Source organism: Podarcis tiliguerta, assembly GCF_965153285.1.
Source record: "Podarcis tiliguerta genome assembly, chromosome: 8".
In the NCBI taxonomy this organism is placed as follows: Eukaryota; Metazoa; Chordata; class Lepidosauria; order Squamata; family Lacertidae; genus Podarcis; species Podarcis tiliguerta.
In genome coordinates, this window is record NC_139541.1 from 69421953 (window position 1) to 69433399 (window position 11447).

General features: G+C 51.7%; 1 protein-coding gene across 1 annotated transcript in view; it reads right to left on the bottom strand.

The window, feature by feature from the left end:
• The window catches only part of LOC310683544 (IgGFc-binding protein-like), a 61279-nt gene that overhangs the window by 28460 nt on the left and 21372 nt on the right, over positions 1-11447 (bottom strand). Inside the window, exons 8-9 of the mRNA XM_083453476.1 lie at positions 2228-2318; positions 273-323 (exon numbers count right to left, since the gene is read on the bottom strand). Of these exons, the coding sequence (XP_083309602.1) occupies positions 273-323; positions 2228-2318 (142 nt within the window). The remainder of the gene's footprint in view (positions 1-272; positions 324-2227; positions 2319-11447) is intronic.

The window sequence follows — 11447 nt, forward strand, 5'->3', positions numbered from 1 at the left end:
GCAGCCAGTATGCAACAAATTAGTATAAACAATAAGAGGGGACGGTTAATGCAAATGTATTTCATTGATGACTGTGTAGCTCTATATAAGAATTTTTTTTTAAAAAAAAAAATAACTATTAAGGAAGTGGCTCATAATAAACGAATACCAGCATCCCCTTTTCACATCCATTTGTGTAGTAAATTTTCACCGTGCCAGGCCGTATGAAAGTGCATGCTCCCTTACTGGCCATCCCCAAAATGAGGAGGTGGCCTTTGGTCCAGTTTACTTACCACTCAATAGTGCCAGACCAGTCAAGAGGAACAATAACCTCATTGCCATAGCTGCAAAAGAATATAGGAAAGAAGTAAGACAGATTGTTTTATGCAACTCTAAATACAAATCCGACCACGTTGCCTTTCCTACAACACGAAACACAGGGCAGTTTCCAAAGCACTTGCTCTGTTGCCACAAGGATTTATCCTTGTGCAACCAGACTCTCCCCTCCTCCCCACAAATCTGCCCTAGAGGTTTGGATGAATGCATAGAACAGATTTGTGAGAGATGGGGCAGGGGCAGGAGAGGGGGAAAATGTTCCCTTGCACAAGCAGAAATCCTTGCACTGATAGGCTATTCATGTAGCACTGCTTTGAATTCTGCTGGGAACTTCCAACTATGCAGTCACAACAATAACTTTTCAGAAACTTGACAAGAGTGTGAAATGTCCTTTAACAGTCCTTTTTTTCAGAACACTATCCGTCAGGCGTTCATTCAGTGGCAAACTCTGGGCTCTCAAATTTCAGCGGCGCCCTTTGTAGTGCTAAGATTCGATGCCCCCCACCTCTCATGCTCCCCCCCATGGCACCTGCAACCCAGTGAGTCCAAACCGGTAGTACTGCCCTAAAACTGCCTCTGATTCATTAAGCTACTGCAATGTGTTGCATGAAGGGTTGCCTTCAGACACTGGATGGGAACTGGAGTTGGTTCAAAATTAGCCACCATGCTCAGCAGATGGCAACGAATTGTGGCTGTGTGTAAACAATCACAGTGGCTCCCGGTCTGGTTTGTGGCACAATTCCAGTAGTGCAGCTTGCCTTTAAAGCACCAAACAGTTTGGAACCTAGAGGCATTCCTGAAGGACTGCTTTGCCCAACTTTGTTCTGCCTCTTCTCAGATAAAGTCTTGTAAGCCCTCACTATCTGTGCTAAAGCAAATGGTGACTAGAGAAAAGTTTTCTTGGTGGCTCACCCCAGAGAGGCTTGCACCCAGACGTCATTTAAAATAGCAAAGCAGAAGATACAGCAATCAGAGCTGGCAGATCTTATTTCCCCTAAAGCAGCTTTTTGAAGGCCTGCCCACCCACTGCAACCCCTCTTCAGTTAAATGTCTTCTGGACTAGTACCAGTGCAGGAATGGGGGAGAAGTTCGATTCAGTTTGCATTTATGGGTGACTAAATTGTCACTCTCCAAAACAATACATGAACCAAAGCACAACCATTCTTTGAATTTTGCACTTCTCTAGCTAAGGGGCATGTACAAAAAAATGCATATACTTGGATAGAGTGTACATAAGAATAGCATATATTAGTGAAAATAAGATACAAAAGTGCACTGCATTAAGGAAAATGTATATGAGGCAGGGACGCGGGTGGCGCTGTGGGTAAAAGCCTCAGCGCCTAGGGCTTGCCGATTGAAAGGTCGGCGGTTCGAATTCCCGCGGCGGGGTGCGCTCCCGTTGTTCGGTCCGAGCGCCTGCCAACCTAGCAGTTCGAAAGCACTCCTGGGTGCAAGTAGATAAATAGGGACCGCTTACTAGCGGGAAGGTAAACGGCGTTTCCGTGTGCAGCTCTGGCTCGCCAGAGCAGCGATGTCACGCTGGCCACGTGACCCGGAAGTGTCTCCGGACAACGCTGGCCCCCGGCCTCTTAAGTGAGATGGGTGCACAACCCTAGAGTCTGTCAAGACTGGCCCGTACGGGCAGGGGTACCTTTACCTTTACCTTATATGAGGCAGAACTGCATTCAAGCATATGTATATTCGAGGGAAATTGCATTAAAATAAAACCTTTCATGAAGATTTTTTAAAAAAGAAAGGAAAGAGAAACAAAAATTGAGAAATTCATCCAACACTATACTAGCGGCACCAAAAGCACAAAAGGCAAGAAGGATCCTTGTTTATCTCAGACAGATCCTTCCCTTGATCAGCAGCTGATTAGAATCACACGGCACTGTTCAAAACAATATCTTACCTTGTGCCCCTAAGTAAGCTTGTCTTGGCTGGATGAAGAAGAATTTGGTCCTCTCTCCTTTTCTCTCAGCTGCTCTTTCCCTTTTTATAGGCTGAAGGAGTCAAAGCCCATCTCCTGATTAACTATTAGGAAAGCAGCAACAGTCCATAAGAGCTGGGCTTTGGGAAAATGCAAGAGTCAAATAAAAAAACAACGAACCTTTGCCTATCCTCTCAGCCCCAGAAAAAAAATGCAACTGACTGGATTGGGCAATGTGCCTTATAGGTTAGCATTTAACAAATGTTTCTAAAATGCATTTGAATATTGAAATAGGTGAAGCCACACTTTTCCTCCTGTTTGCTGTTGTAGTTCTTAATAATTAGCAGGACATCAATGAAAGAGGCAGCTTTATCTAGACATTATTCTGTAAGAATTATGGTACTTGCTATCAACAAAACCTGGCAAGCTAGATAGCAAGCTTTTTTCTGTTTGTGCAGTTCTGCTGCTCAGGGGTAGAAGACCGAAGTGTCCTTGACCTGACTTGTTGTTTGGATAGGAAACTAACTTGTTGTGGATCTTACTGCCAGGCAGATGTACTAGCAAGTTCCAGAGAAGTAGTTTGACCTCTGGGAATTTTCTTCATAATCAGAAAAAAGAAAGTGAAACTGACCTTGGAATGCTCTTCTCGGCCAAAATCCAGAGGGCTAGTTCAGGGAACAGTTCAATGGGACATTTTAGTTTCCCGCTTTGAACAGCTTATCACCATATCTGAGACTGCTTTCGAAACTTCTCTGAGTTGGGAACTGGAGACTGCTGTTTGCAAAAGAGGAAGGCCAATGCACCACTGGGCATGTGGAGCTAACTGCATGTTCTCTGGGTCATGCCCAGTTCAGTTTAAGGCTGTCCAGGAAGCCTGGGTTAAAATCAGTGCTATTTACTAGCAGGGATGTTTTGCATGACGCAGAATGAAGCATGCTGCTTCAGTGGCAGATCTAGACCCCCTGCGAGTGGCGGCAGATCCACCCATTGCTGCCTCTGCCATAGCTGCTTCTTCCTCTGTCTGTGAGCTCTCCTGTGCACATCCTTTACTTCTTGCCTACTCCCTGCCTGTCAGCTGCCTCTGTTGTTGCTCAGGGGAAAGAAGCAGCTCATGGAGAGGGTGCCTTCGCTTGCACATTCCCCCCCCCCTCGCAATAACCATGTGCTCTAGGTTAGACAGAGATTGCAATTGGCTCAAGGCGACCATGTGAGCTTTACAAGCTGGGATTTGAACCTGATATCTGAGCGTGTTATTGGGTGCATTGGGTAGGTGGGGTGGGTCTGAAAATTGGAATGCTAAAAGCAGGTGACTTCTTGAAAGTTCCTGAGGGCACGAAACACGACAGCTTGACTTTTGTGTGCTTCATTGTGTGCTGGCTACAGAGTGGTGTGCACCAGAGTTGTGCTCAGAAGTCTGGCTTTGTACTTTTTTCAGATAAAGCAAATTTCTTCCACACCATCACCTGCATCTCACCCTAACATACTTGTCAGGGGTTCAGGAGCAGAGGCACAGGGAAGGGAGGAAATGGAGAGCGAGGGGGAGGAGTCCGAAGGGAATGTCAGCAATGACAACGGTCCGAGGTCTCTGAGTCTTTCCAGTGAATCGGATGATTCACAGAAAGGGGCTCCCATGGTCAGGGGAAGGGGGGTGCCCAGGGGGACACCCCAGGAAGAAGGGGCCAGAGGGGACTCAGAGAGCAGCAGTTGGAAATCCGGACCAGCGTCCAGATCAGAGTGCAGTAGGGGGGAGGAGTCCCAGGCATCGGGGTCAGGCGGCGCGCTGCCAGCGGGAGAACATGAGGGAGGATTGACCATGCCTCCGTCGGGGAGCGAGGAAACGGTCGAGAGGAAGGTTGAAGGCTGCGCGCGCGCGCCAAGTTCAAATGTAAAGGAGGGCGGCACAGTTGGCAGCCCGGATAGGGAGCCAGGTCCTAAAGCCCGCCGAAGAGAGAGGGAGGAGTCAGGGGGGTCAACGTCTGTGTCGGAAGAGTCCAGGAAGGAAGGAACCCCGGGGGGTAGCAGGACCCAGAGGAGAAAGGAGAGACGGAAGAGGTGGAGTAAGGCTAGAGTCTTAAACTGGTGTACAGGGGGCGGAGATTCAGATGGAGCTTCGCCGGTCTAGACCCTAGACGTAGAGCTGGGGCGCTGAGGCTTGGAAATGGAAACTATACTTCAATAAAGACTTTGATACATCACTACCGGCTAGCGTTGGTCCTCTGTGAGCTGGGACCAGGAGCCAGCTCTGACAGTAAGCTCCATCTCCCTAAAAGTTTTGGCACCAAGAACCTCGCAACGTGAGTAGACGCAGCGAGGGCAGAGGAGCGGTGCTTTGAGAGCTCACACAAATCAGGCAAGATGACTGCAGAACAGCAACTGACAGAACTGCGAAATGCAGTGACTCAACTCAGCGCGGAGGTACTGGCCTCTAAGAAAAGGGAAGAGGAAATGGATGCCGCCTGCAGAGATCTCCGAGCCAGGTTGGAAGTGCTTTCTTCACTGGGGCAACCGGGACCCAAGTCAGAGGGCATTGGACTGGGGAGAAGGGGAAGCAATCTGGTATCTCATTTCGACGGGAGTTTACAGCAGTACCCCAACTTCCGCGCAGACCTGCTGTTTGCGCTGGATCTGCTACAGAAAGACTTTAGAGATGAGCGAGAGAAAGTGGGGTTTATCTTGTCCCATTTGCATGGGGAGGCCAAAACGTGGCTGAGGAATTTATGGAGAGATAATGATCCGGCGCTCCAAGATGCGAAGGCTTTCATTAAAGCGATGGATTCGTGTTTTTTATCAAAGATAGACATCGATATTGCCAGAAGAGACATACACGGGCTTAAACAAGGCAGAGCCAGTGTGAGGCAGTACCATGCACGCTTTTTTGGCTTAGTCCATGCGCTGGGATGGGAGAAAGATTCTGCTCCAGTGAGAGACCTCTTTTGGGAAGGCTTGAATGCAGAGGTGAAAGCTGAGATTGCAAGGGGGGAGAGACCAAAGAACACTCAGCAAGTGGTCCAGAGGGCGCTGGAAATTGGGGTGCGTCTGGAAGAACGTCCTTGGTACAGAGAAGAAGGACGTTGGGGACGGGCGCCAGCCAGAGCACCTCCCCTCTCTCCCAAAGATGCAGCGCGTGCGCAATCCACACCCTCGCAGGGAGGGGGAGAAGAACCGATGGAGATTGGAGGTGCTAGGGCTCAGTCAGCTACCAGAGCCCTAACACCGGGAGCAGTCAAAACGAAGCCTCCTAGAGGGAACAGGAAGTGTTACATCTGCGACAGTGCTCAGCACATGGCGAAAGAGTGTCCCCAGAGGCTCCATAAGCACACTGCAGCCTCTGCAACAGTCACAGACGCAACTCAGCAGGGAAACGACAGAGTCTGGCTGGAGGAAGAGGCACTGGGGTCCAGCCAGACAAGTCAATGAAGCAATCCCCAGCAATTTTGCAGCCCACAGACCCCCTCCCACCCAAACCAGTGGTGCAACTTACAGCGTCGCTCCAACTGCCCAATGGACTCACTATGGAAGTCCCAATTACCATTGACTCTGGTAGTAACGCAGACTTTATAGGACTGGATTTCATTCAGCTGCACAACGTAGCACTACTCCCACCCACGCTGCCTCTGCAGGTTGTCACGGTGGATGGCAGGGAATTGCTGGGGGGGCAAGTGGTGCACCAAACGCCTCCCATGGTGATGCAAATTGGGAATCACCGAGAAGTCATCAGCTTCAATGTCACCCACCTGTCGGACCCGCCTGTAGTATTGGGCATGAGTTGGCTGCACAGGCACAGCCCAGCCTTGGCGTGGTACCAGCGTCAACTGACCTTCGGCTCCTCCTACTGTGCGGAACATTGCATTCTGCCTAACCCAGAAGGGGAAGAGGATGACCCGCAGCTGCAATTAGGCACGCTGCAAGCAGTGCCTCGCAAGTATGCAGCGTTTTTGGAGGTTTTCTGCGAGAAAGAAGCGGACAAGCTGCCTCCCCACAGGCCCTATGACTGCAAGATTGACCTCCTGCCAGGGGCGACGCTGCCAACCGGGAAACTCTATTCCATGTCTGAAGACGAGCTGCAGGAACTCAGGGAGTTCATAGACCTCAACTTGAAACGCGGTTTCATCCGGGAGTCGAAGGCAGTGGGGGGCAGTCCTGTATTCTTTGTGAAGAAGAAGGACACGCCCCAAAAGAGGCTTGTAGTGGACTTCAGGATCTTAAATTCCAAGACCAAGCCCACGGCCTTTCCTATGCCCAAAATAGACGACCTGCTCGCAACGGTGAGGAAAGGACGCGTTTTCACTAAGTTGGATCTGCGAGGGGCGTACAACCTGATTCGCATACGAGAGGGCGACGAATGGAAGACTGCCATGTTCACGCCCCTGGGCACCTATGAGTACAGAGTTATGCCCTTCGGTTTACAAAATGGCTCCCACTGTTTTCAAGCCTTCATGCATCACGTACTGGCGGGTCTCCTCTACAAGAAATGCGTCTGCTTCTTGGACGACATCCTGATATTCTCAGAATCGGAGGAGACCCACGAGGCAGACATCAAGGAAGTTCTGCAGAGACTGCAGGAGCATAGGCTGTACGCCAAGCTGGAAAAGTGCCAGTTCGACAAGAAGGAGGTAGATTTCCTGGGCTACAAGTTGTCGGACAAGGGGCTCGCCATGGACAGCGCCAAGGTTCGCGCAGTGTTGGACTGGAAGAGCCCGCGCAATCGGAAGGAGGTCCAGCGGTTTGTGGGTTTCGCCAACTTCTACCGCAAGTTCATCAAGGGGTTCGCGATGCAGACAGCGGCCATTACAGACACGCTCAGCTCCAAGAAGAAGAAGTTCATCTGGATGGAGCAAGCGGAGCACTCCTTTCAGAACCTCAAGCGTCTCTTCTCGTCCGAAGAGCAACTACTGCACGTGAATCCCAGCAGACCAATGAGAGTTGAAACGGACGCCTCAGACAGAGCCGTGGGTGCAGTTCTGTTGCAGCAGGACCCGCATGGGGACTGGAGACCGTGTGCCTTCTACTCCAGAAAGCTCAGCAAGTCAGAGCAGAACTACACCATCTGGGACAGGGAGTTGCTCGCCATTCATGCCGCATTCAAGGCATGGCGGCACTTCCTCATCGGAGCCAAACACACAGTGCAGGTTCGCACGGACCATAAGAACCTGGAGTACTGGCGCACGGCAAGGTTCTTGAACCAGCGGCACATACGATGGGTGGAGTTCTTTGCGGATTTCGACTTCAGGATAGAGTACATCCCAGGCGACAACAACGTCATGGCAGATGCACTGTCCAGAAAGCCGCAATACCTCGAAGAGGCGGCACCAGCAGCGGCCAAGCACATTTTCGCACCGGAAGCGTGGGCGTGCGCCTCAGCAACCGTGGACCTGGAAGCTGTCCGTCGAGCGCTACAGGAAGACCCCTTTGCACAGGCCAAGATGGAGGAGGTGCATAAGGGCACGGCGAAGGACGACGAGTTCCAGATACGCGACGGATTGCTCATCCGCAGAGGGGCCCTCTACGTACCGGGAGACGACCTCCGCGCGAAAGTACTGCAGCAGTTGCACGACGCACCCACCGCCGGGCACTTTGGCAAAGAGAAGACGGCAGAATTAGTAGCCAGAGATTTTTGGTGGCCCAAGATGCGGGGGGGAGTCGCGGATTACGTCGCGAGGTGTGACACCTGCCAAAGGGCCAAGTCAGTGCACAAACCTCCGGCGGGACTGCTCGAACCGCTGCAGACCCCGAGCGAACCGTGGGAGAGGGTGGCTCTGGACTTTGTCACGGATTTACCCAGCTCGAGAGGCAAGACGGCAGTGCTAGTGGTGGTGGACATGTTCACCAAAATGGCCCACTTCATTCCGTGCGCGAAGGTGGCCACGGCAGAACAGACCGCCAAACTGTTCATAGACCACGTCTTCAGGGTGCACGGTCTGCCACGGTCTATCTTGTCCGACAGGGGGCGACAGTTCATCTCGAACTTCTGGCAGAAGCTGATGGGTTTCCTGAACGTCAAGATCAACTTAGCGTCGGCGAGACACCCGCAGACCAACGGACAAGCGGAACGCGTCAACGCCATCATGCAGCAGTACCTGAGATGCTATGCAAATCAGCAGCCGGCAACATGGGTGGACTACCTGCCGCTCGCTGAGTTTGCTTACAACAACACGAAGCACGTGTCCACGGGGGTGACACCGTTCTTCGCCAACAACGGGAGGCATCCCAGAACCTTCCCGGGATTAGAGAGACTGGGGGAGGGGGAGCCACAGGCAGCGGAAGCCTTAGCGTCAGAGTTGCAGGAGGTTCACGAACAGCTTCGAAGGCAGTTAGAACTAGCAAAGCACGCATACAAACTGCAGGCTGACAAGCACAGAAGGGTTGGGGAAGATATACAGGTGGGAGACTGGGTTTGGTTGGCAGCCCAGGCAGTGCCGACCAGATCGTTAGCGAAGAAGAAGCTCGGACATAAGCAGCTAGGACCTTACAAAGTCGAGGCACAGATCAACCCAGTGGCCTTCAGGTTAACACTTCCGGAGGGATCCAGAATGCACCCAGTGTTCCATAGATCAGTACTCACGCCCTACAAAGCACCTCACAGGTTTCAGGAGCCGGGCACGGCACCAGACCCGCTCAGGGAGCAGCCCACAAGGAGGGGGTCGCCAAGAGGGGAACCCATCAACCAGGTCACAGAGATTTTAGACTCAAGATGGGGGGAAGAGGGAGTAGAATATTTTCTCGCCAGCGAAGGTACCCCGGCCAGCGCCAACCGTTGGGTGCCGGACTATGCCTTGAACGAGCCTCTTCTCAAGGAGGAGTTTCATGCCTTGTTCCCGCACAGGCCCATGCCAGCAGCGTACTTCGACGACTGGCTTTTCACACCCACGCTTTCAACCAGCACGTTCCAGGGGTTCACCTCGGACGAAGAACCGGCACTAGACACACGTTCCCCGGAGGGATCGCCCTCGGGGTCTGCCTCAGACCGCTCTTATTGGTGGGACAATCGACCAGAAGAGCGGTGGAGCAGGAAGTGGCTGGGGGGTCCTTGGCAGGCAACGGACCCAGAGGTGACCGGGGGAGAGACGGACATGGACGTGTTGGGGGAGGACCTTGGGTTCGAGCATGGCGGCACAGAGATGGAAGCAGAGGAAATCGAGGTTGACGAGAGCACGGAGGACGAGCCGGACTTATCCGGCTGGAGGCACGCCAAGGGGGACGAACTGTATCCGCCATTCACCCCCACAACGACGGAGCACCCAGCACCCACACCGGAAGGAGGGGAGGGGGGAAGGGGGGGCTTCGAGGGGGGGATGGATGTCAGGGGTTCAGGAGCAGAGGCACAGGGAAGGGAGGAAATGGAGAGCGAGGGGGAGGAGTCCGAAGGGAATGTCAGCAATGACAACGGTCCGAGGTCTCTGAGTCTTTCCAGTGAATCGGATGATTCACAGAAAGGGGCTCCCATGGTCAGGGGAAGGGGGGTGCCCAGGGGGACACCCCAGGAAGAAGGGGCCAGAGGGGACTCAGAGAGCAGCAGTTGGAAATCCGGACCAGCGTCCAGATCAGAGTGCAGTAGGGGGGAGGAGTCCCAGGCATCGGGGTCAGGCGGCGCGCTGCCAGCGGGAGAACATGAGGGAGGATTGACCATGCCTCCGTCGGGGAGCGAGGAAACGGTCGAGAGGAAGGTTGAAGGCTGCGCGCGCGCGCCAAGTTCAAATGTAAAGGAGGGCGGCACAGTTGGCAGCCCAGATAGGGAGCCAGGTCCTAAAGCCCGCCGAAGAGAGAGGGAGGAGTCAGGGGGGTCAACGTCTGCGTCGGAAGAGTCCAGGAAGGAAGGAACCCCGGGGGGTAGCAGGACCCAGAGGAGAAAGGAGAGACGGAAGAGGTGGAGTAAGGCTAGAGTCTTAAACTGGTGTACAGGGGGCGGAGATTCAGATGGAGCTTCGCCGGTCTAGACCCTAGACGTAGAGCTGGGGCGCTGAGGCTTGGAAATGGAAACTATACTTCAATAAAGACTTTGATACATCACTACCGGCTAGCGTTGGTCCTCTGTGAGCTGGGACCAGGAGCCAGCTCTGACAATACTTGTCAACACTTCCCTTTTTTAAAGGGAAGTTCCCTCATTCTAAATAGAATTCCTCACAAGAAAAAGGAAAGGCGTGGGAGAGGCGTGATTCTGTAGTTCGCCTCAGGTGCCAAAATGTATTGGGCCTGCCTGTTGGAGAAATCTGACAAAAATTGAAATGGCAGTTGAAATTGCTAATTTTATTCATCCTATATCCATCAACCATCCTAGCTGCGAGTCCTGGAAGATTTGTTCCCTGCCTTGCTAGCTTTTTCCCACCTGGTCTGGGAGGGAAGGGCATTGACTGACTGCAGCTACTCAAGCTGATGTTGCTCAAAGGACTCTTGGGCTGGGGTATTACTGAGGGAGTTATTGATATATTATTGTTATTTATATATATTCTTTTATTTTTAAGTGTTGTTATGATTTATATGGAAATGGTTCAATTTTGCTGTGTACTTTTTGATGTGTCTTATTTATTTTATGGCTACTTTTGTAATTATATAAATCTTTTTCTGCTGTAAGCCACCTTCAACATGGCTTTAGCGATGGAAAATCAGCTTATAAAGAAAACGTTGGTGATAACTGGAAGAGAAAGCAATCCAGCAAACATGACTGGTGTTTGCTGCTGCTGTTGCTTTGAGCCTGAAAGTGATATATGATTGATTATGTATTTTTCCCCATTTGCATTGCCATTCCTTTTCATTGAATGGACTTTGATAAGGTAATTACAAATTTCCATAATTATGTAAGACAAATAACAGGGCTTTTGTGCAGGGCTTTTTTTCAGCCTGAACTCAAGTTCTGGCACCTCTCGGGTGGGCACCATTGCCATTATAAGAGAACAAGGGAGGGCTTCTGGCGCAGCCGCCATGGCAAACTGCCAATCCCATGGTAGCGGATGCCAGCCATGCAGTTAATTAAGGATAATTTGGGAGTAATTATCCTTGCAAGCCCCCCCTCCCAATTTGGGGGAGGAGGGCTTTCTCTCGCAGATCATCCAATAACTGCCTCTCACTCCGATGGAATGTGGGGGCAGGGATGCAGAGTGAATGCACATATTGGAAGCTCCCCAATGTGGTCGCCATGAGCAGCCGTATCTGTTTCTTCTAAGATATATCTGAATTTGGACTTCAGAAACAGACCTGTTTTGGAAGA